Here is a 24,524-nt window from a genome sequence, read left to right as displayed (position 1 = left end):
ATTTCATGTCACAGAATTTCATCTGGAGTCAACTTGGTTCTGCAGAAATGTCACAAACCTGGACTGTTGATAGTTACTTATTCCACCGCCGCTGCCCTCCCTGCTGAGTATTCCTGGCAATTTTCTCTTGTACCTAATCCAATAATCTTTCATGTTTCTGATGCAAAATGAATAGCCCCTGGCACTGTAACACTCAACCCCACAAACCCTGAAATTACAGTCCCAATCTGAGAGTTTTACAACCCTTTTTACAAATAAAGATTTACAGTCTAAGGTTCCCCAAAATTACAGTCCCTAACCCATCAGTACTTGGAGTAGCAGTCCACTAGTCTCTGCTGTTGCCTTTCGTAGAACGTAGCACAGGGACAGGCCTCGTAGTCCTCGATATCTGTGCTGAGCAATTTAAACTGTGCATCTACCTGCATGTGATCTGTGTTCCAATGTTCTCTGGGTCTAAATGCCTGTTAAACAATGCTATCATACCTTCTTCCACCTCATCCCCTTATAAAGTTCTGGAATCATGAACCACAATCTAACAAAATTTGAGCTGTGTGATGTCTTATAACACAGTGCGGTCTTGCAATTCGCACTGTAATGGACCAAAGTTCAGACAACCACTGATGGTATCAACTCATGGAGACTGAAACATTATTGTAATAATATGCATGGCTTCATTGTAACAAATCCCTACTGACTCATGAGATTATAGTGGCTGAAATATTGTGGTAATAACAGACTCGCCAAGGCAAATAGCGCCTTTGGAAGACTACACAAAAGAGTCTGGAAAAACAACCAACTGAAAAACCTCACAAAGATAAGCGTATACAGAGCCGTTGTCATACCCACACTCCTGTTCGGCTCCGAATCATGGGTCCTCTACCGGCATCACCTACGGCTCCTAGAACGCTTCCACCAGCGTTGTCTCCGCTCCATCCTCAACATTCATTGGAGCGCGTTCATCCCTAACGTCGAAGTACTCGAGATGGCAGAGGTCGACAGCATCGAGTCCACGCTGCTGAAGATCCAGCTGCGCTGGGTGGGTCACGTCTCCAGAATGGAGGACCATCGCCTTCCCAAGATCGTGTTATATGGCAAGCTCTCCACTGGCCACCGTGACAGAGGTGCACCAAAGAAAAGGTACAAGGACTGCCTAAAGAAATCTCTTGGTGCCTGCCACATTGACCACCGCCAGTGGGCTGATATCGCCTCAAACCGTGCATCTTGGCGCCTCACAGTTTGGCGGGCAGCAACCTCCTTTGAAGAAGACCGCAGAGCCCACCTCACTGACAAAAGATAAAGGAGGAAAAACCCAACACCCAACCCCAACCAACCAATTCTCCCCTGCAACCGCTGCAACCGTGTCTGCCTGTCCCGCATCGGACTTGTCAGCCACCAACGAGCCTGCAGCTGACGTGGACATTTACCCCCTCCATAAATCTTCGTCCGCGAAGCCAAGCCAAAGAAGAAGAATATGTTTGGTTTCACTATCGCTGATCTTGTACCAGTGAGCTGGGATAACCACTAGAAGAAGTGGGTGTTGCTTTAATAGCAAGGCTGCTCCACGAAATCAGTCATCACTTACTGTTATCTAAATATCTGCATTGAATGTTGGACAAACTGAACTCAGACCTGTTAAATGACGTGCCATGTGGGGTGTTGTGTTTTTCAGAATGATGCTATTATTCGGCAGCTGGCTGCCATTTTCACTCATTGCTACGGACCCTATCACATTCCTGTGATCCAGGAGCTCAAGGAGGAAACCAGTGTTCCAGCGGGTGAGCATCAGCAGCCTCCTGTGCCCTGTGCAGTGAGACAGTCGCTCTTTCAATCCTGAATGCCATTGCGTCGTAACAATACGTGGCTTAAACACAGGGGGCCCAGCTCGCCTTTGGGGGAAATGGAATCATCAGGGTCTTGAAGCTAGAGGATTATCCAAGTCTCCATCCACCATCCACTCCTGCAACGGGTCTCCCACTGCCCCTTAAATGTACACCTCTCTACCTAAGCGGATGGAGGGATGTTAGCTACATTCAGGCAAACATGGAGTTCAAATTGCCATTATGGTCAGCACAGTAATTGTGTCCTACGTACCACATTTAATCACTATGTATGAGCCTTATGGGGGATTGTCTTATGAGATTTCATGGAGTTATTTTCCCCATTCTCTCTCCTCCCACCTTATTACAAATCCTTCTAGTGTTTTCCTCATGTTCCTCATATATTTAGACACGCATACAGCACGGTAACAGGCCCTTCCGGCCCTTGAGCCCGTGCCGCCCAATTGACCTACAACCCCCATACATTTTTAAAGGTTGGAGAAAATCGGAGCATCCAGAGGAAACCCATGCCAACACAGGGAGAATGTACAAACTTATTACAGACAGCGCCAGATTCAAACCCGGCTCACTGGCACTGTAACAGCGTGGCGATAACTTGTACGCTATCCGTGCCACCCCATCTTTGGGGTTAGATTGTGTCTGCTTCTCACAGGGTGAATAACCACCAATTCCCTAGGAGATGACAGTGAGGATTGTGGTCAGTGCGACCCATCGGCTTGCCAGTGGACAGACTGGGTCTGGAGATGGCCTCCTTGATTTAACTCTCTCCATTTTTCTTCCCCACAGCATCCATCCCCCAGAACAACCAAGAGCATTCGGACATTGCCTTCCTTGTGGGTGGGAAGCCACTCCACTGTAATCGTGCGCTGCTGTCTTCTGCCTCAGCCCGGTAAGAGCCCACAGTTCACCAAACTTACCGTCAGTCCAGTGTGTACACTGTTAGGACACTGCACTAAAGCAGGCAGATTCCTGTGATGAGCTGTGAACCACATCCTGTTGATTGAAAAATGCAAATGATTGCTGATGTTCTCAAGCTGAAAATAAAAGCACAAAATGCAGGAAGTTGCAGTGCAGATCTGGCAGCGCTCGAACAAGAAGAGGCGAACAAGATCTGGCAGTGCTCGAACAAGAAGAGGCGAACAAGATCTGGCAGCGCTCGAACAGAAGAGGCGAAGAACAGCGCTCGAACAAGAAGAGGCGGTCCATGGTGTCATGAACTCACAGACTGAGAAAAGGGCCGTTTATTTCAACTTCCTGCCCCATTCCCCTGCTGACATGTCTGTCCGTGGTCTCATGCACTGCCAGACTGAGACATTGGAAGAACAACACCTCATATTGCATCTGGCCGCCCTCCAACCAGAAGGCATTAACTTTGACATCTCCTGTTTCCATTAACCCCACCAACCCCCACTAACCACCAACTAACCCCCCCGTTTCTCCCCTTCCCTTATCCCTATCTATCCAAATGTCTTCTTTCCTCCAGGTCTGTCTCTCTCTCTTTCCCTATCCCTCTGTCTCCTTTCCTCCAGGTCTGCATTCACAGAATCACTCACCTTTCCTCTCCCACCCTCCCATCCATGTCCATTTATGGCCTTTTGCCTGCTGGCCTGTGCTCCTCCCCCTGCCCTTTCTTCCCTCTTCTCCCAGCCTTTTTATTCAGACGCCTGCCTGCTTTTTGTTCATTACCTCGAAGCAGGCCTCAGGCCCGAAACTTTACCTCATATGGATGCTGTGTGGCTTGCTGAGTTCCACCAGCATTTTTGTCATTTTGCTACAGCGTCTGCAGACTTGAATTGAAAAAGGTAGAGATGCTCACATTGCTTGAAGATTACTTGAAATAAGTACCTGCAAAATTTTATTGAGGGAAGTTGTGAATATGCATCTCTACTCTGCCATAGGCCAGTTTGTGTTGTCTCATTCTATGGTTATGTGATTGCAATACTCTTTGAATACTTTTCTCACTCTTAAGGTTCAAAGTGCTTATTGAAGCTTCCATCAATGCCAAGACCAATAATCCTATCGAGATCAAGAATGTAGGGTACGATACATTTAAGGTAATGAACATCAAAATCTTGATATAACCAGGGTGGCAAGTTAATCTCTTGCCCACCAAATATGTTTCTTTGGCAGCTCACCCCATCTGTACCTGGTCCTGAGAACAAAATCCCCTTGCATCTAGTGTTTGTCATCCTGGTTACAAAATCCTTCTACATCCTGTGTATATGTCCCTAATTATAAAATCCTTGTGCATCATGTGCAGATGGCCCAAGTTACAAAATCCTAGAGTATCATGTGTTTATTGTCCTAGTTACAAAAACCTGCATCATTTGGGTGGCACGGATGGCATAATGGTTAAAGCAATGCCTTTACAGTGGCAGCAATCAGGAACAGGTTTCGAATCCCGCGCTGTCTGTAAGGAGTTTGTATGTTCTCCCTGTGTCTGTGTGGGATTTTCCCTAAGGGCTCCGGTTTCCTCCCACCATTTTAATTGTACAGGGGGTGTAGGTTAATTAGGTGTAAATTGGGTGGCATGGACTAGTGGGCCGAAATGGCCTGTTATTGTGGCTGTATGTCTAAATTTTAAAAATGTGTAGATGGCCCTCATTATAAACTCCTTGTGCATCATGTATATATGGCCCTAGTTATGAAATCCTTTTGCATCTGGTGTATATGGTCCTGGTGATTAATCCTACATCCATTGCATTTTTGGTGACTAAATCCTCATCTCTGAGTTCTCCAACACTTGTTCCAAACAGATACTTCAATTTAGTACAAAGATGCACTCAAGGAGGTGCAGCCTTTCAGAGATGTTAAGGCACAAAAACACAAAAAATGATCCTGGAAATTACTAACAGTTTTGTGTTACTGGTTGTTTATCTCATAGCAATTTTTGTACAGCCAATAGCTTAGTTTAATGGTTGCATTTTCCAATAAAATAGTAGGGACTACACTTCAGAAGTAATAATTAGCTGTAATAAGCTTTGGGGAAATGCTTTTATTTCACTTGACTAATTGTTATTGGGGCCTTGTGCAGGGACCCTTATACCTTTGTGTGATCTCTTGACAGTATCTGATTCAGTACATTCGCACTGGAGGCACTGAGGGTCTGGAGATGAGTAAAAGCCAAACATTGGAGGTAAGGTGCCCTCTCCTAAGCATCTCAACTTTTCTCTTGTCTGCAGATAGTGAGTGATCAGAGCACTGAAGTATTCACCTCCATATATTATGGTGCATTAAAATGTCAGGGCATAAAGTTCATCTCCACCATCTTGAGAAATCGAACATCTAGATTCAAGGACAGTTTCTGCCCTGCTGTTATGAGACTCTTGAACGGATCTCACACTGGCAAATGATGACTTTCTTTTCTAACTGTATATTTCCCTATTGCCTCCACAATGATTTTCACTTTTCTCTCTACCCTGCACTATTTATAGTAACGCTACTCGCTGCACTGTTTGTTATTGCGCTATCTGCTGAATGAGTTGACTTGCCTGGATAGCACCAAAAACAAAGCTTTTCACTGTATTTTGGTACATGTGACAATACAATGATTCGAATCCCATCAGCCAAGGACTCTTGGGATTAAAATGTTGAAATTGCTGGCTGTTTCTGTGGGATGGGAGGGTGATAGTAAATGAGGTGGTGCTGAATATGAATCGACTGGGAAGATGCTTGTTCTAATTTGCTGGCAGTTGGATGGGGGAGTGGAGGGGAACACGAACTTTCTATGACAGAGAATGCAAGAAAGGGCACGAGGAAGGATGGGGTGCAAGATAACTGACAACAGAGCAATGCATTTTATTTACAAAATGGTAAATTACATCCAATTAACCGTACTTGTTGAAGGATGGGATGAAACTGGAGTGCCCGGGGAAAACTCACACAGTCACGGGGAGAGCATGCAGACAGTGCCAGACTCCTACTTAGGTCACTGGCGCGAGAATAGTGTCACGTTAACCACTACGCTAAATAAGTCAGGGCGTCCACCCTTGCATTTCTCGGGGAGTTTTATTTTAAAGATTAAATATCTATAATGGAGCTCGATTATTTCAGCATTTCAATAATTTGGCTAGGTACATGAATGAGAGGGGTATGGAGGGCTATGGACCGGATACAGGTCAATGGAACTAGGCAGGATAATAGTTTGGCATGGATTAGTTGGTTCAAAGGGCCTGTTTCTGTGCTGTAGATCTATCATTGATTCCAGGCAATGTGCAGTGGGAGAAATTACATGAATGGGTATAAAGTAGAATAGATGGAATGGTTTGGATGGCTGTGGAGAAGTTAAACTCATTCTTGGACCACAACTGGGGTTAGTAGGGTAATTGGAAATAAGGGTGTGTTTGAGTGCTGGATCTCCAAATGAAAAATAATGGTTACACGACAATGTTCATGTCTTTGTCTCTGAGTCAGGTTCTCTCAGCTTCCAGCATCTTCAAACTGGAGTCACTTAAGCATCACTGTGAAGTCTTGTGTTCAAGGGGCTTGACACTTGCTGACAGCTGCAATACTTACCAAAGGGCTAAGGTGAGGAGGCCTGCCTTATCGGACTATGATATCCACGTGGCATAAACATGCACTGTTCTGAGTTGATATTGATTACTCGAGACAACAGCTTTTTTCAACAAAAGGTTTGCTGCCTGGAAAAAAACTGGGGATTATGATAGACAACCTCAAGCTGAATGCAAATATAATTTCAGATTTGCTGTATCATGTAGAAAGTTGAAGAAACATTAAATTAACTATTATTGAATTTAGCTTAATGATGTGATGCATTAGTTTAACTGGCCTAAAAATGTTTCACTACTGGTATTCATTTGTACTCGGCATCTGATGCCTCTCATGTCAGTGCCCAATAATATTCAACCAGCATTGATGGATTCCAATTGCCCTGATACCGCTTTTCCATGGACACAATGTCCTGGTGAAACCTTTTGCCACGCTTGTCACTGGCTGCACAAAGATCAGTAGGAAAGAAGCCCAAATGCAGAAAATGAATTTTCAATGACATGGTTTTGAATGCTTGAAGTAGACTTAAAATATGACAGGAAATCACAAAAAAATAGGTTATATCTAAAAAATGGTTCCCCTGCAACCGCTGCAACCGTGTCTGCCTGTCCCGCATCGGACTTGTCAGCCACAAACAAGCCTGCAGCTGACGTGGACTTTTACCCCCTCCATAAATCTTCGTCTGTGAAGCCAAGCCAAAGATGTGATAGGAAAATTTTAAAGTAATTTTCTTGCTCAGCAGCCCAAAATCCATAACATACACCCCAAAGTGTTCAGGAAGCAAAATCTTCATTGTCTAGTATTATCACATCTGCATGTGATGGGCTAAGTTTCAAATCAATGCAATTAACATGAGTGAAAGTCTACCCTCTGTGGAGAACTTGCTTCATGGATTATATAATAGAGACTGATGCCCCTTGAGAGAGTGCTAGTAGTGGCATCATCTATTGGACAAGTGTGTAAGGTAAACCCATCTGGACAGAGAGAAACATTCATGTCTACAGATACAATAACTGGACCTCTGATGTGACCTCATGCATGGACAGAATAAGCAGGGAGAAAAACTTTCCACTGGTCAGTAACCAAAAAAGGCAACACCAATTTGTTAGACAAAATAATTGGAAGGTATTGAGTCTCCAGGATCATGTAGTGAGCTGTGTTCTCCTGAAATGGTAGAAGAAGCAGATTTAAAACTACTTGTGTTAGCTATTTGAAAAATAAAATTTTAAGCAGCTGTAAGAGATTGAGCTAAATGGATACCTCTCTCTTCATAAAAACACACAGAAATGCTGGAGGAACTCAGCCGGTCTCGTGCAGCTTATACCTTTAAGAAGGGCTCAGGCCTGAAATGTTGGTAATAGGGTAATTCTTCATCTCCTATGGACACTGTGAGACCTCCTGAGCTCCTCCAGCATTTATGTGGGATTTTACTACAACCAGAGCATCTGCAGACTTTTGTGCTTCAGCTGTCTCTTAATGTCAGAGAAGCCCAATGGGCGATCTAGCCATGAATCTTTCTTCTGAAAAGCTCCTCCTGTTTGCTGCAGGTTGTGGATGCCTCCAATTTGGTCTCCTACTGCAGTGGATACTTCCTGAAGAACTTGCTGCCTTTACTGGAGCAGGATTCCTTCCGGCTGCTGCTACAGAATGAGGCAGTAAAATCTGACCTTCTGACAGACCTACAGCAGGCTCTGGCCTCCAGGATGCAGGCTGTCTACCAGCCCATCTCCAAGGAAACAATGGTATGATTTAATAATGACATTCAAATGCAGACGTAGCCTTTGAATGATGGACAATGGTTAATAAACATTACCTGTTCATGGAGACAACTGGACAAATGAAATGAGCAGTACAAATTAATAAGCATGTATTGGAGTGGCTTGTATTGAAACAAAAGAGCCTTGAATATTTTCTCTTGGGAATCAGCTTCCCTCTCTTTCAATATCTTTGCCTTCAGTTGTCTATCTCGAAGGCACCACTCCACGTCTTCCCGTATCTTTACCTCCAACAGGTCAGGGGCTAGTTTGTTGATTTTTGAGCAGCTAAGTATGTTGTCTACTCTTCAGTGAAGGGGAGACCAGAGCCTGTTATGCTGTGACAGGAACTATAATTACACCAGGTCATGTATCCTCTCGATATTGAGGGTTATTCTCTGGGTCGCAGAAAATTAGTGTATTGCTTTTGACCTGCCTCCCCTCTTTCATCCTGTCTTACTGCTGTCTCCATCCCAAATTGATTTAATTTACAGTAAGGCTATTTCCTGACTGTACATCGGCTGCATGGAGCAGCTCTCCTGGACATCCTGGTCAGTGAGCTGCTCGTGGGCACCAGTCGTGTGGTGGGTCACCTCCGGAGAATTGTGTCCTGCTCGGAATGTCTCCACCATTTACGATGTGTGGCAAGCAGTGAGGGTTAACAGAAGATCCTTTTTCAACTTGCTATCAATTCCCGCAGCAACAAGCTTAGAATGAAACTGATCTGTAGCTGGTGGACTTTGAGCACTGTTTCCCTCTGTGACCTCCTAAATGGATACTTGACAACCCACCTGTGTCTATGTGTGATGGTCTCACTGAAGCGATGATATGATTCACAGAAAGAGTGAAAGCAAAGCTTTGTGTGAAATCAGGAACAGTATGAGCTGCGTTACAATTATTACTCAGGCACTCGATTCCCAATCTTTACTGAGCCTCTGTACATTTACAATCAAAAGTCAAATCAAATGACTATTTTTTACTGAAGTGCAATATTGTGTATAACCTACTGTGTCTTATTGCTTAATTTAATTCTCAGTGTAAAAAGGAAAAAAAAATTAAACAGAAAATTATTATTTATGTAATAGCAATCTGCATTTTCATCAGGCATGAAAATCAAATGAAGGATTTCAATATTGTACATGATTATTTACAAATAAGTATCTTAGAGGATGCCTTTTATAATTAAACAGGATTCAATTCCATTCTGTGTTTTGTACATTTTATGGACTAGGGAAGGGATGTACAACTTTGACAAGTGAATGATCTCACGGGTGGTAGCCTCCTGGTGAACCATCTCACTCAACTGGAAATGAAGAAGTGAATGACTACAGTGATCATGTGATGGGTGCAGGCCCTAACAATGTACCAAACTGCAGGCACCAGGGCCCATCATTCCCTTGTGGCGCAGTGGCACACTCTTGAGGTCATGACTTGCCTGGGTACGTGCTGGGATATCCAAACAACTTTTGCCCAAACAGCCTCCTCCCTATTATCGTTAAGTTGACGAGTTCACATTTGCACCCTATGGAACCACCTACTCACCACAAACTCACTGTCTTACATTCAGAACATTCCCTGCACGGACCATCCTGCTGCAGGTGAGATGTACGAGGAGATCCGTGATGAGATACCATTAATATCAAAGTCCCTTGCAGCTGGGTGTTGTGTTGAGAGATGCGGTAAATGCAAGAGCAATAGGAACATCTGCCAATGTGGAGGAATAACAGGAAGAATGGAAGAAGATTACATTATGTGAAGGCATTCATCACTGCTGGAGTTTCCCAGCACAGAATGTTTGGTCTGACCATCTTGGTAAAAGCATAAGAGAAGCTGAAGGAACCCAGACTGTCCCTTTAGGCTGCTGTGGCATTCAACATGACCAAGGTGATCCTGTGCCTTCAGTTCACCATCCCACTCATCCTTGTCTCTCAGATCGTCGAGTCTAGAAATCTATTAGTTAGTCTTGAATGCACTCTGTAACCGAGCACACACACCCAATCCAATCAGACAGTTCCAACCCTTTGGATGACAAGCAAAACCTCATCTTATGGGTGGCATGTTGGCGTAGTGGTTAATGCAATGCTGTTCCAGCGCCAGCGGTTGGGACTGGGGTTTGAATCCCGTGCTGACTGTAAGGAGTTTGTACATTCTCCCTGAGTCTGTGTGGACTTTCCCCACCCTCCAAAACGTACCAGGGGTTGTAGGTCAATTGGGTGTGATTGGGTAGCACGGGCTTTTGGGCCAAAAAGGCCTGCTGCCATGTGTCTAAAAAAAATTTAAAATTCAGTCCCAAATGGTCTCTGTGTTTGGACTGTCCAGCCTATTTGCTTCGTTTCAATCTCCCAGCAAATCTGGAGGATTATCATTTGCTGTTTCACGCTCTCGCCATTATTTAACCTGTAGTGATTCTACAATGTAGAAATGTATTTACAAAATTTATAAGCGCGGTTAGCACAGTGCTATTACAGCACCAGTGACCTGGGTTTGAATCCAGTGCTATCTGTAAGGAATTTTTATGTTCTCCCCATATCTGTTTGATTGCCTCCAGGAGCTCTGGTTTCCTCCCACCTTCCAAAATCATACGAGGTTAATTGGTGTATTTGGAGGGCAAGGACTCATGGGCTGGAAGGGCCTGTTAACAGAATGTCTAAAAAATAAATCACCCACGTCACCATACTATTGGGCCAGGATATTCATGCTAGAATTGGAGAGAATCAGATTATATTTATGCCGTGTAAGTGAAGACCATCTCCAATAAGGAGAACTCCTCTTGATCTTTATGCTCATGCACTGTCATTGAGCCCGACCTTCAACAAGACACCTGTAAGCCTTTACGTTGTGAGATTTAATGAAACAATTAGTAAAAGATTAGATTTAGAGATCTGCAGGCACATAAGGGATAAATTACAGATCTGGAGCAGAATACAGAGATTGAGAGGATCAAGTTGGATCCGGCACAAACATTTCAAATACCAAAGGGCACGTGTTTAAAGTGAGATGCGAAAAGTTTATGGGAGATGTATGGGCCAAGTCAGCCAAGTTGTAAAATCCCGTGAACAATAAGAGGATCAGGCAATGGATGAGTTTTGACAATGTCCAGAAAGTATCTGGACTGATAAATGGATAGAATAGGGATAGAGAGGCAAATGGGACTGGCCCAGAATGCCACTGTGGTTGGCATGGATGAATTGGGCTGAAGGGCTTGTTCTGTGCTGTATGACCCTGTGACTACACTGGATGAAGGTTAAATCATGCAGTAACCTTAGGAGCTTGAAGTCACACAAGTCCATCCCACTATTCCTTCACCTCCAGTCCTGCAGACACAGAGTAGAACTTTAGATGCTGCTCAGCTGGTGGTGTTTCATGCCACCTCCATTTATTGCTGTTAACTGCAACAGGAGTTTAAAGCAGAGCCCACCGTATCATTACCTCAGGTGACCTGTCGGTGCAATAAAGGAGCCCAGTATCTCATCTCTAGGAACAAGTGGCTCATTTCTGTGCTTTACCCTTCTTGTTCTAGGACCAGAAGAAAGACCAGATTGGGATCTCATTGAAACAGTTTGAACATTGAAGGCGTGGACAGAGCAGATGTAGAAAGGTTGTTACCATGAGGGGAATGGGGGATGGGGAGGATGGAGAGTCTAGGACAAGAAGGCATAACTTTAGAATTGAAGGGCTTCTGCTTAGAACAGAGATGCAGAGGAATTTCTTTACCCAGTCCGTGGTAAATCTGTGGAATTTATTTCTGCAGGTGGTTGTGGAGCTCGGTGTTTGGGTATATTTAAGAAAGAGGTTGGTTCTAGGTTATGGGGAGAATATTAGGCAGTGGGGCTTAGTGGGAAAATGGATCAGCTCATGATAAAATGTTGGGTCAGATTCAATGTGCTCAATAACCTATTTCTGTTTTTATGACTTATGGGTGGCCCAGGTTGGACTGGTGTTGAGAGTCCAGGTTAGACTGGGGCGGGTGGCTCAGGTTAGATTGGAACAAGTGGCCGAGGTTAGACTGGAGCAAGTGGCCCAGGTTAGACTGGAACAAGTGGGCCAGTTTGGACTGGTATAGAAAACCCAGGTTAGACTGGGGCAGGTGGTCCAGGTTGGACTGATACTGAGCCCTGCTCCCCCATGTGGCTAGGTCAGGTGGAGGAGTTTTGCCCAGTTCCCAGTGACTCCTGGTTTGATGCCTACCCATCATGGAATTGCCAATCATCTGTTTCCCGACACTGTCTTTTCTCTCAAGGGATGAGCAAAGTCTTCAACTGTGACATGACGACCAACCAATCTTGCAGTGCTTGCTCTAGTTTTCTGTTGGAATTTTTATTATTTTCAAAATAAATGATAGCACCACACATATGCACAAACCCTCTTTTTTTTTGTTGGAAATAAACATTGCAAGAGATGGCCTTATTTGAGGCACAGGAGAATTCTAAAGCAAAGCCTTCAATGTAGCTGGAAATACATCAGTCCTTTTGGACATTTTAATGTGGGCAGCTTAAGGGTGCCAGACTGCAGAGAGAACAAGAGAGAGAGAGAGAAAGAGAAAAAAAAAGAAAGAAAGAGAGACAAACATTTCCTTCTTTCAACAAATACACACTCTGGGTCCTTGGTTCCTCTAGCAGTCTTAAAATGTCTCTTGACCAATGACTGAGGCCTGGGACTCAGACAACAATCATCAGATAATTGAGACCCAGTTTTCCTTCTATTGGCCAGTGGACACCCCACAATACTTGTCCAACCCACAGCATGAGAGCTGATCTTTAGGTTGGGGGCAAATAAATTCACTCCAGCATAGCAGAGAAAAAGCATTCACATTTTCTTCAGCCTCTTCTCTTCTTCATCCTTCCGCTTCCTGATCAGATCTCGAGCAGCTTGCATACCGAGGAAGTGCAGCACCCCCCAGTACTCGTGGTCCTCCTCGGGTACGCTGGCCAGCATCCCATCTGGCACGTACGTTGGAGTGTGGAAGAGGATTTTGAAAAGGGTCTCATCGAAATGCTCAGATTTGGGTGGCGCCTCAGGGGCAGACAGGAAGGGAGCAGAGCTGGAGACTGCTGGGCTCTTTGCTGTGGTTGAAGGGAGTTGTCGTCCTGCCACAGGCACCCCATCAACTAACCCTCCAAAGTTATCCTCTATCTGTGAAGATGCGTTTGCTCTGGGGATGAGAACATTTGGTGCTGAGGTCATTGAACTTTCATGTGGTCCAGCTCCTGTACCCAGGTCCCGGATGTAAATAGCTCCCTCCATTTGTAGGGACTTTGTAGATGACAATTGGGTGACAGAACTAGAGGTGGTCGCATATGAAAGTGAAGGAGACATTTCTTCACTCACTACTTTGGATTCAGCTGCTAAGTATGGTCCAGAGAAGACCTTGTTTGGGGTTGCAGAAAATTGGCCTGATTCAATGCTGTTCTGGCTTGCTCCTGTGTGGACCTGGTCTGGTATTGAGCCAACTTGGTTTGAAATGATGGGATACTGACCAGTTTCAATGGAAACATCCAGAGCTGCGGGGACCTGGACTCCAGGGAGATTTTCTGCTGCTTCAGGGAGTTGCTCTGGCATTCCATGGTGTCTCTCCGGTTTGATTGGTGTTCCAGGAAGTTCTTTTGGTGTTGTGGTAAGTTTCTCTGCTATTCCAGGGATTTCTTCTGGTGTTCTGCGGTGTCTCTCCAGTGCTGTGAAAAGTTTCTCTAACACCGTGGGGAGCATCCCTGGCCCTCCAAGGTGTCTCTCTGGAGTTATGAAAGATTCCTCTGGAGATCCAGGGAGTTTCTTTGGAGTTGTGGGGGATTTTTCAGGAGTCTTGGTGAGTGGCTGTTGAGTTAGAGTAGGTGTCTCAGGAGATCCAAGGAGTTTATTTGGAGTTGTGGGGGATTTCTCAGGAGATCCAGGGAGATTTTCTGAAGTTGTGGGGGATTTGTCAGGAGATCCAGGGGGTCTTTCTGGTGTGGTGGAAGATACTTCAGGAGATCTGGGGAGCTTCTTTGGCATTGTGGGGGATTTCTCAGGAGTTTCAATGAGTGGCCCTGGAGTTATAGGTGTCTCAGGAGATCCAAGGAGTTTCTCTGGAGTTTTGGGGGATTTGTCAGGAGATTCAGAAAGTCTCTCTGATTTGGTGGAAGATTCCACAGGAGATCCAAGGAGTTTCTTTGGAGTTCTGGGGGAATTCTCAGCAGATCCAGGGATTTCCTCTGTTGCTGTTGGAGATTCTCCAAGAAGTTTTGTTGGTTCTGCAAAGACTTTGTCTTGTTCTGCAGAGAATTTGTCCAGTGTTGCAGGCAATATTGCAGGTTCTTTTGGGATTGTGTCTGGTTTTGCAGTGAACTCTCCTGGTTCTGCAGGGGCTTCATCCATTTTAACAGGGACCTCTGCTGGTTCTGCAAGGATTTTTCCTGGTTTTGTGGGCACCTCTCTCGGTTCTGCAGGGATTTTATCTGCTGTAGTGGGGACCTCTCTCAGTTCTGCAGGGATTTTATCTGCTTTAGTGAGGACCTCTGCTGGTTCTTCAGGGATTTTGACTAGTTTTGAGGAAATTTCTCCTGGTTCTGCTGGGATTTTATCTGATTTAGCAAGATCCTCTGCTGGTTCTCCAGAGATTTTGACTGATTTTGAGGAAATTTCTCCTGGTTCCGCAGGGATTTTATCTGCTTTAGTGGGGCCATTGCCTGGTTCTGCAGGAATTTTACCTGGTTTTGTAGGAATCTTTCCTGGTTCTGTGGGGATTTCCACTGGTCTTATGGGAATTTCTCCCAATTCTGATGGGACTTTATCTGCTTTAGCAGGGGCTTCTCCTGATTCTGTGGGGATTTTGCCTGGTTTTGTGATGAACTCTCCTGGTTCTGCAGGGATTCTATCTAGGATTTTTCTGGGGACTTGGTCTGACTCTCCGGGAAGTTTATTTGGGTCTGTGGGGACTTCATCCAATACTGTGGGGACTTTGCTTGCTTCTGCTGGGATCTTGTCTGGTTCTGCAGGGTCTCTGACTGCAGCTGTAGGGACTTTGTCTGACTCTGCAGGCTCCTTGTCTGGCCCTGTGGAGATTTTATCTGGAGTTGGGAATTCAGTCAATGATCCTTTTCCCATTGTCTCTCTGAGCCCCCTTGCATTAATCGAAGAAGTGGTTGACGACTCATGGTCCCCGCAGCTGGATTCTGGCGTACTTGTTGAAGGTCGAGGGGTTTCTGGAGCGGACTCATCAGCAAGGTTACCCCTGAGTTCCTGGAGACGCAAACAAAGCCCCAAGTAACATTTAAAAAAAAACGTTGGTACGATAAGATTCTGATTCCCACTGGACTCCCATCCGAAATAAGTTCAGTGCACACTGATAGAACAAGCCCTCAACGTGCAAACCATTTGCAAGGCTTGCAATGTAAGCAATGTGTAGAGGCAAATACATACATTAATACACCTTTGCACTTTCAAACCTGGATTAGCTATGGCTTGCTGTCATTGCATCAGAGTCAATTATATTTATGCAATAAAGACCATAAGGAGCAGAATTAGGCCATTCTGCCCATCGAGCGTACTATGTCATTTGAATCCTGACCCCATGTCCCCACCTTCTCCCCATAACCTTTAACACCCTTGATGATCAAGAAGGTGGCAACCTCTGCTTTAAATCTACCCAATGACTTAGCATCTACTTCTGTCTGTGGCAATAAATTCCACAGATTCACTACCCTCTGGCTGAAGAAACCTCCTCATCTTGCTTCTAAAGGGACGTCTTTTTATTCTGAGGCTGGTCCGAAACTCTCCCAGTGTCAAAAACATCTCCATGCATAGCCCGTTCAATATTCAGTGCCTTTCGGTGAGATCCTCCTCTCATTTTTCTAAACTCCAGCGAAAATGGGCCCAGAGACAATCAAAAGCTCCTTGTACATTAACCCTCCCATCTCCAGGATCAATCACAATGACAGGAAGAAAAAAACAGATGGGACATTTTTCTGCATTTACATTGGGTAGTAAAAGAGCTCATTCAGCCCAGCAAGTCTATTCTGGCTCACAAGACAATCCCATTCCCGACTAACTTTCCCTGCATTCCCATCTAGTCTCCTCAGATGCTACCACTCAGTGCCCAACTAACCTAACAGCCCACACATTTTTGCGATAGACAGGGGGTGGGGTGGGTGGAGAGGGAACTAGAGTGCCTGGAGGAAATCCATGCAGTCACAGGGAGAATGAGCAAACTCCCCACAGGGACATCATCTGAGGTCAGGATCGAATCCAGGTCTGGAGCTGTGAGGCAGTGCATTCACAATCTGTGCAACTGTGCCATTTGTTGGTTGAGCACATTTGACCCCCCCCCCCCCCCCCACCCCGACATTATGCCTTTAATAGTACATTAATCACAGGGTCATGGAACTGTGCAACATGGAACATCTGTCTAACTGTGATTTATACATTCAACGAGGCAGCATCTACCCCTTCTTTGGGCAGAGAATTGCACAGATTCACGCTGTTCTTTTTCTTCTCTGTCTTAAATCTACTCCAAATCTTGAGGCTATGTCTCCTGGTTCCAGCCTCACCTGCCAGTGGAAACAATCTCCCTGCTCTATCTTACTTATTCCTTTCATAATTTTAAGTTTTTTAAGATCCCCCCCCCCCATCTTTCTGAACTCTAATGAGTAAAGACCCAGCTTAATCCCACCTCATAAATGTATCCCTTCATTCCCAGTATTAACTTAGTGAACCTCCTCTGCCCTGGCTCCCAAGCCAATGGATCGTTCCTCCAGTAAGGAAACCAGAACTGCACGCAGAACTCCAGGTTGGTCTCACCAGTCCCCTGCAGCAGAACCTCCCTGTTCTTAAATTCTTCTAGCAATCAAGGCCAATACTGCAACACTTACAATGGGCGACTGGATCAGGATCACACTCCGGGAACTTTTCTGCGGTGCATCGGGCACACTTGACTTACTGTTTCCCATCTTATCTGCCTGGAAATCAAAGGCAAATAACCATTACTCATGGACTAAGGCACATTCTATAAAAGGGATGGAGAGGCAGGAGTGATCCTCAAGCACTTACAATTTCATTCCATTTTTGAATCTCTCATTGGTCACGATTGTTCCTTGCCAGAGCTGGTGCTGTGAAGCGAAGGAAACCAGAATCAATAAGGAAATTATTAGCTCTACATTTAATAAACACGTTAAAAACCCAATGAGATGGACCATTGGATCAGCTCATCACTAGAGGAGGATTTTCCTAGATTATTGGACATTACTCCAACCAATACCCAAATCTACTTTTGTTGTACTTTTTAAAATCCTGTTGTGAACAGTGAAGAAGGCTTTCAAAGCTTGCAGAGGGATCTTGACCAGCTGGAAAAATGACAGATGGAATTTAATGAAGACAAGTGTGAGGTGCTGCATTTTGGAAGGACAAACCAAGGTAGGACGTACACAGTAAATGGTGGGGCACTGTGGAGTGAGCAGGAACAAAGGGATCTGGGAATACAGATACATAATTTCCTGAAAGTGGCATCATGGGTGGATAGGGTCGTAAAGAGAGCTTTTGGCATATTGGCCTTCATAAATCAAAGAAATGAGTATAAGAGTTGAGATGCTAGGGTAAAGTTATATAAGACATCGGTGAGGCTAAATTTGGAGTATTGTGTGCAGTCTTGGGCACCTAACTACAGGAAAGATACTAATAAGATAGAGTACAGAGAAGATTTACTCGGATGTTGCCTAGATTTTAGGAACTGAGTAACAGAAAAAGATTAAACAATTATTCGCTGGAGCGTAGAAGAATGAGGGGAGATTTGACAGAGGTATTTAAAATTATTTAAAAAGACATTGTCAGAGCTGCGCAATTGCTCAGAAAAAGGAGGTGTGAGGCACCCCTTCCATCTGATAGCCTACAGGTCACCCTTGGGCAAGGTGTAGTATCTGTTTAGTCTCCCAATCAGGGTCACGTGAAACCAAGGATCACAGACGGTGGATGGTTTTTACAAGCAGATTCTACAGATTGGAATTTATGGTTGTAAAACTAAAAACACTGGGAAGATGCTGATCAATGGCCAGGGTTACCCGTCCAGTATGGACACTGCAACTGAAGAAGACAATGGGAAACCACGTCAGTATTTTTCCCTTGTATAATCATGATCTCGGCATCAACTATGGTCTCATCTCAAAGATGGAGCCTTCACCGAAGGAGAAGGGGCAACAACGTCAATTTGGAGGGTCAGAGATTGTGATGAATGGAGAGACATGATCACCGACACCGAATGGGAAGGCACCTAAATGATGATGCTTTGAAATTATGAGGGAAGTAGACAGTAAATGTAAGTAGGCTTTTTCCACTGAGGGTAGGTGAGATACAAACCAGAGGACATGGTTTAAGGGTTAAAAGTTTAGGGAGGGGGAGTTTCTTCAGAGAGTGGTGGGCATATGGAACGGGCTGCCAACTGAAGTGGTGAATGCGGGTTCAGCTTTAACATTTAAGAAGAATTTGGACAGGTACATGGATGGGAGAGGAATGAAGGGCTATGGACTGAGTGTAGGTCAGTGGGACTAGGCAGAATAATAATTTGACTAGAAGGGCTGGAGGGTCTGTTTCTGTGCCAGGGTTGGTGCCAAGGAGGGCATCCAGGAGCACTGCCCCCCCGCAAGTGAGGTCCCATCGCCCGTTATCAGACCTGGCCCCGACCCCCCACCCCCCCCACCACCAGTGGCTAATAACTTTTGACACCATAAAAGCAGCACTCTCGGCATCTATGTCAGAGGGGCAGATGATAGTAACAGCAGCCCCCCCCAGCTGAGTGAGTTTATGAACGTTTCACTGTGCCCCCCAACATGCTAATGCCCCCCTCTAACATTTGCCACAACCCCCCCCCCCCCACCATCTTTTAGACCCTATGGTATTTGAATGGAGAACAAATGGAATGTTCATTACTAGAGAGATTGGAGATGGTGCAGACGAGGTTTGATGAGTTGAGTCCAGAGATGAGGGGAGTTGGAAGTGGGCAGCACAGTTTATGTAGCGGTTAGCACGATGCTATTACCAGCATCCCCGTTTCGAATCTAGTGCTGTCTACAAGGAGCTTGTATATTTTACTGTGTCTGCGTGGATTTTCCCTGTGTGCTCTGGATTTCTCCAAAAGCATATGGGGTCATAGGTTAGTTGGGTGTAATTGCGCGGCATGGGGTTAAGCAGTCAGAATCGGCTTCTACTGTGTCGTAAATTTTAAAAATACATTATAGCACAGAGCAGGCAAAGACTCTCTGCGTTCACCGATCTGTTCCTTCATGATTTTGTATACCTCAATGAGATAACCTCTCATCCTCCTGTGTTTCCAGGAATAAAGTCCCATCCTCCTCAATCTCTCCTTATAGCCCAGATCCCCGTCCTGTCAATCTTCTCTGCACCCTCTCCAATGGGGCCTTACCAATATCTTGCACATCACCAACACGATGCCCCAACCTTTCTATTCTACTCTGTGACTGATTGCCAATGTGCCATCGGGTGAATGTGCAAACTCCACACAGATAGCATCCGAGGTCAGGATTGAACAGGGGTCGTGAAGGTGGTGAGGCACCAGTTCCACAAGCTGCCCTCAAATAAGTCCTGAAACAAATCAATTAATGACACGAATTTCTGGGAATTGGCTTCCAATTCAACCCTAAGCTGCTATCTTGGATTTGTATCTGGGCCTTGGAGTTGAATCTAAACTGTGCTGGAAATATCCTTTCACTGTTTGAGAGGATAACGCAGAAGGATTTTATTCTTGATTCCATTAGCTCTGTGTCCTTACAGACTGCAGTGCAGAGAGTTTCTTATTCTGGATAGAATCCATGTTGTGCTCTGCTCTGGGTATGCAGATAGTTATTCCAACGCTCAAAAGTGCTGGAGAAACTCAGCAGGTCACGCAGCTTCTGTGGAAAGTAATCGATAGTCGACATTACAGGCCTAAATCCTTCTTCAAAGATGAAAAGCATTAGGAGAATATCCAAATAAGATGGGATTGGTGGGGCGGGGGGGTGGGGGGTAGAGCACAGGCTGCAAGGAAAGGAATAGGCTGTTGACATTTTGGGCTCTGCACTGGTTTCCAGACATGCTCCATGACCTGCTGACTTTCTCCTGCGTCTGCAGACTCCTCGTTCACCTGCAGATAGAATTATTCGGCATCCCATCCACGCTCTTCTTGCCCTGACCCTGGGAGTGTCTGTTGGGATAACATTGAGATTTATTCTTTATCTTGATGGAGCTTTCCCTGCCTTGGAAGTGAGGCTGTGCCAGTGTAGCAGGACTGAAGAAGGAGCATTCAACCCTGACTCAAGTCTCTGTCTTGGATTTATGTATATCGAGGCTTGGATTTGCATCTAAACTGTGCTGTAGATTGTGCTCCACTTCGGAAGGTCAAATGTAAGGGACTGATGTACAGCAGATCTCCACCCTTCACGTGACAACACAAGTAGGTCAATGATTAAGAAGGCATTCCTGCCTTCTTAAAAGTTAGCTGTATAAAATTTGGTTAGACCAGTGGTTCTCAACCTTCCTTTATCCACTCGCATATGACCTTAGGTCGCAAAGGGTGCTCTGTGGTTAGTGAGGGATTACTTAAGGTGGTATGTGTGTGGAAAGAAAAAAAGATTGAGAACCACTGGGTTAGACCATACCAGGAGCATTGTGTGTAATTCTGGACACCGCGTTCTCGTGTGGATGAAGGTTTGCACAGAGCTTTACAAGAATATGGCCTGGGTTAAAGAGTATTAGCTGGGCAAACTCGCGTTGATCCCTCTGGAGTGTTGGAAGCTGAGGGGAGATCACGAGAGGCATTGATGCTGTAAGTCTTTTTCCCCTGGATGGAAAGGTCCTCCTCTAGAAGGGTGTCAGTTTAAGGAGGGAGGAGGAGTTTAAAGGAAATAAGTGAGGCAGGTTTTTATTAACCAGAGAGTGGAGGGGATATGGAACAGGTTGATATGAAAGACATGATAGCAACGTTTCAGAGACATTTAGACAAACTCATGGACAAGAAGGGAATGGAGTGAGATACAGAGATATATATGATTTAAATTCAAGTTTATTATCACATGATTGTGCATTGGATGTAGACAATGTGCAGGGAGATGTACAGTTTAAATCAGTGTTTCTCAACCTTATTCTTTCCACTCACATCCCACTTTAAGTATTCCCTATGCCATAGGGAATTATCCAACTGCACGAAAACCAACAAGGTCGGGTCAGATACAGCAATGAGCACTCTGAACCCTTCTCCATTAACAATGGCGTGAAGCAAGGCTGTGTTCTCGCACCAACCCTCTTTTCAATCTTCTTCAGCATGATGCTGAACCAAGCCATGAAAGACCTCAACAATGAAGACGCTGTTTACATCCGGTACCGCACGGATGGCAGTCTCTTCAATCTGAGGCGCCTGCAAGCTCACACCAAGACACAAGAGCAACTTGTCCGTGAACTACTCTTTGCAGACGATGCCGCTTTAGTTGCCCATTCAGAACCAGCTCTTCACCGCTTGACGTCCTGTTTTGCGGAAACTGCCAAAATGTTTGGCCTGGAAGTCAGCCTGAAGAAAACTGAGGTCCTCCATCAGCCAGCTCCCCACCATGACTACCAGCCCCCCCACATCTCCATCGGGCACACAAAACTCAAAACGGTCAACCAGTTTACCTATCTCGGCTGCACCATTTCATCAGATGCAAGGATCGACAATGAGATAGACAACAGACTCGCCAAGGCAAATAGCGCCTTTGGAAGACTACACAAAAGAGTCTGGAAAAACAACCAACTGAAAAACCTCACAAAGATAAGCGTATACAGAGCCGTTGTCATACCCACACTCCTGTTCGGCTCCGAATCATGGGTCCTCTACCGGCATCACCTACGGCTCCTAGAACGCTTCCACCAGAGTTGTCTCCGCTCCATCCTCAACATTCATTGGAGCGCTTTCATCCCTAACGTCGAAGTACTCGAGATGGCAGAGGTCGACAGCATCGCGTCCACGCTGCTGAAGATCCAGCTGCGCTGGGTGGGTCACATCTCCAGAATGGAGGACCATCGCCTTCCCAAGATCGTGTTATATGGCGAGCTCTCCACTGGCCACCGTGACAGAGGTGCACCAAAGAAAAGGTACAAGGACTGCCTAAAGAAATCTCTTGGTGCCTGCCACATTGACCACCGCCAGTGGGCTGATATCGCCTCAAACCGTGCATCTTGGCGCCTCACAGTTTGGCAGGCAGCAACCTCCTTTGAAGAAGACCGCAGAGCTCACCTCACTGACAAAAGGCAAAGGAGGAAAAACCCAACACCCAACCCCAACCAACCAATTTTCCCCTGCAACCGCGTCTGCCTGTCCCGCATCGGACTTGTCAGCCACAAACGAGCCTGCAGCTGACGTGGACATTTACCCCCACCTTAAATCTTCGTCCGCGAAGCCAAGCCAAAGAAGATGCCATAGGTGCTCTGTGATTAGTAAGGGATTGCTTAAGGTGGGATGTGGGTGGAAAGAAAAAAAGTTGAGAACCACTGGTTTAAATTCAAGTTCAAATTTATTATCATCTGACTGATATATACAACCAGATGAAACATCATTTCTCTGAACCACATTCTTTCTTTGGCTTGGCTTCGTGGACGAAGATTTATGGAGGGGAACATTACACATATGCATAATACACGCACATACTAATCACATGCAGACATAAAGATATAATATAAATAAATATGGTTAATTATTTTGGAATGATTTACTTGTTTCATTTATAGAAGACCCAAGGTTACTGAATACCGTTCATCAATCTCACAGCCTGCGGGAAGAAACTATTTCCCACCCTGGCAGTCCTGATGTTGATGCTCCTGTACCTCCTTCCTGATGGTAGTATGTCCAAATATTGAGTGACGGATGGATGGAAATTGATGTCATGGTCAGCAGAGGGCCCTGCTCCACAATCCCTCCTCAGCCACCTCAGAACCCATCCTCTGTCCGAGGGGCCATCTCCAAAGAATGGGGATTTCCACCCTGTCTCTAATCTGTTCTGACACTGGGTATAGTTGCTGGAACAGTGGAGTGGGAACTTCACTGGATCAACACGTGATTGCTCTTGCTGGGACAGTGGAGAAGGAGCGTTAACCAATCCAACCCATGCTGGACTTGGTCAACTCAAGTCAAGTTTATAACCATCTGATTGCACAAGTATAATCTGACGAAATACAGGGCAAAACACGCAGACACACAACCAGACTAGAACACATATACAGACAAATGGTACATGTGCAGGTCAAGTATTCATCTATACAAATAAATAATAAATATAGTTTCGTGAATATGAGAGTCTCGGAGGGTCAATGTGAGCAGTTCCTTTGGTCGTTCACATTCTTACTGCCCATGGGAAGAAGCTGTTCCTCAGCTTGGTGATGCTGCTCTGTTACTCTTGCATCTCCTTCCCAATGAAAGCAGCTGAAAGATGGGGTCCTTAATGATTTTGCATGACTTTTCAGGCACTCTGGGTGTTTGCTGGAGAAATATAGAGGGAGCTTTGTTTTTCACTTAACCCATGCAGTTCCTTCCATTGGGGAGGGTGGAGGGAACTTCACTCTGCATTTGCAACACACAAAGGTGCTGGAGAAACTCAGCAGGTCACACAGCATCCACAGGAAGTAACATTTTGGGCCTTAGCTATTCGTCAAGAAAGCGAAAAGCAGGCAAGTGCCTGAATTAAAAAGTGGGGGGGGGGGGGGGGTGGTGGAAGGAATTCAGGAGAGATTTTTTCTGTCTCCTTCCTGCTCATACCTTGATGAAGGCCTCAGGCCCAGAATGCTGGTTATATATCTTTGCTTCCTGCGGATGCTAAGATTATCCAGCACTTTTGTGTGTCGCACAGAGTCTGCGAACTTTCCGGTTTAACTTTGCATCTAACTTGGGCTATTCCTGCTCTCAGAGTGTTCCTAGGGACAGCAAGGAAGGAGATTTATTGAATATGACCTATCTCATGGGCCCCTCGGCACTGTTTGGTGGGACATTCCAAGTCAAAGAGTCATATAGCTTGGAAACAAGCCACTTGGCCCACCAAATCCCCGCCAACTAGTGGGCACCAATCTCTTCTGATCCCAACATCCAGCCCTTGGCCTGCAGCCTTCAATGGCTGGGTGATCCGTGCTCATCAGAAACCTCCGAATACTCTCAGTGACTCTGCTTCCCACAGCTCTGTCAGGCAGTGGGATCCACATCCTTCAGCTTTTAGCAGAAAATGGATCCTTCCGACCCCCTCTGAATCTTTACAGGTTTCAGATTTATTGTCAGCATACATACATGACATCACATATAAGCCTGAGATTCCCTTTTCCAGCATGTACAGCAGAATCATCACTAATTGGTAGTGCAAAAAAACCAAAAAACTGTACAAAGCGCAAAACATATAAACAAGCAAAGAAATGTAAACAAATAGCAAATGTAAACCCGTGTGTCAGATCATAT

At 45.3% G+C, this 24,524-nt stretch overlaps 2 protein-coding genes across 6 annotated transcripts in view; one reads left to right on the top strand and one right to left on the bottom strand.

The window, feature by feature from the left end:
* The window catches only part of LOC138764856 (ankyrin repeat and BTB/POZ domain-containing protein 3-B-like), a 70,136-nt gene extending 60,848 nt beyond the window's left edge, over positions 1–9,288 (top strand). For 2 of the 3 annotated variants that reach the window (XM_069941221.1, XM_069941219.1), the window contains 6 exons: positions 1,670–1,775; positions 2,625–2,727; positions 3,808–3,892; positions 4,906–4,974; positions 6,252–6,365; positions 7,895–9,288. In XM_069941221.1, coding sequence (XP_069797322.1) covers positions 1,670–1,775; positions 2,625–2,727; positions 3,808–3,892; positions 4,906–4,974; positions 6,252–6,365; positions 7,895–8,095 — 678 coding nt within the window. In that variant the 3' untranslated portion in view covers positions 8,096–9,288. The remainder of the gene's footprint in view (positions 1–1,669; positions 1,776–2,624; positions 2,728–3,807; positions 3,893–4,905; positions 4,975–6,251; positions 6,366–7,894) is intronic. The other variant, XM_069941220.1, reaches the window with a different exon arrangement.
* Positions 9,289–12,397: 3,109 nt separating this feature from the next.
* Positions 12,398–24,524, bottom strand: part of LOC138764857 (zonadhesin-like) — a 31,697-nt gene continuing 19,570 nt past the window's right edge. For all 3 annotated transcript variants that reach the window (XM_069941222.1, XM_069941223.1, XM_069941224.1), the window contains exons 3-5: positions 17,123–17,181; positions 16,945–17,031; positions 12,398–15,316 (exon numbers count right to left, since the gene is read on the bottom strand). In XM_069941222.1, the coding sequence (XP_069797323.1) occupies positions 12,908–15,316; positions 16,945–17,022 (2,487 nt within the window). In that variant the 5' untranslated portion in view covers positions 17,023–17,031; positions 17,123–17,181 and the 3' untranslated portion in view covers positions 12,398–12,907. The remainder of the gene's footprint in view (positions 15,317–16,944; positions 17,032–17,122; positions 17,182–24,524) is intronic.

The sequence above is a fragment of the Narcine bancroftii genome, chromosome 5 (assembly GCF_036971445.1).
Source record: "Narcine bancroftii isolate sNarBan1 chromosome 5, sNarBan1.hap1, whole genome shotgun sequence".
Lineage (NCBI taxonomy): Eukaryota > Metazoa > Chordata > Chondrichthyes > Torpediniformes > Narcinidae > Narcine > Narcine bancroftii.
The sequence above is the reverse complement of the archived record's forward strand: the minus strand, read 5'-3'. Positions and strand labels throughout refer to the sequence as shown.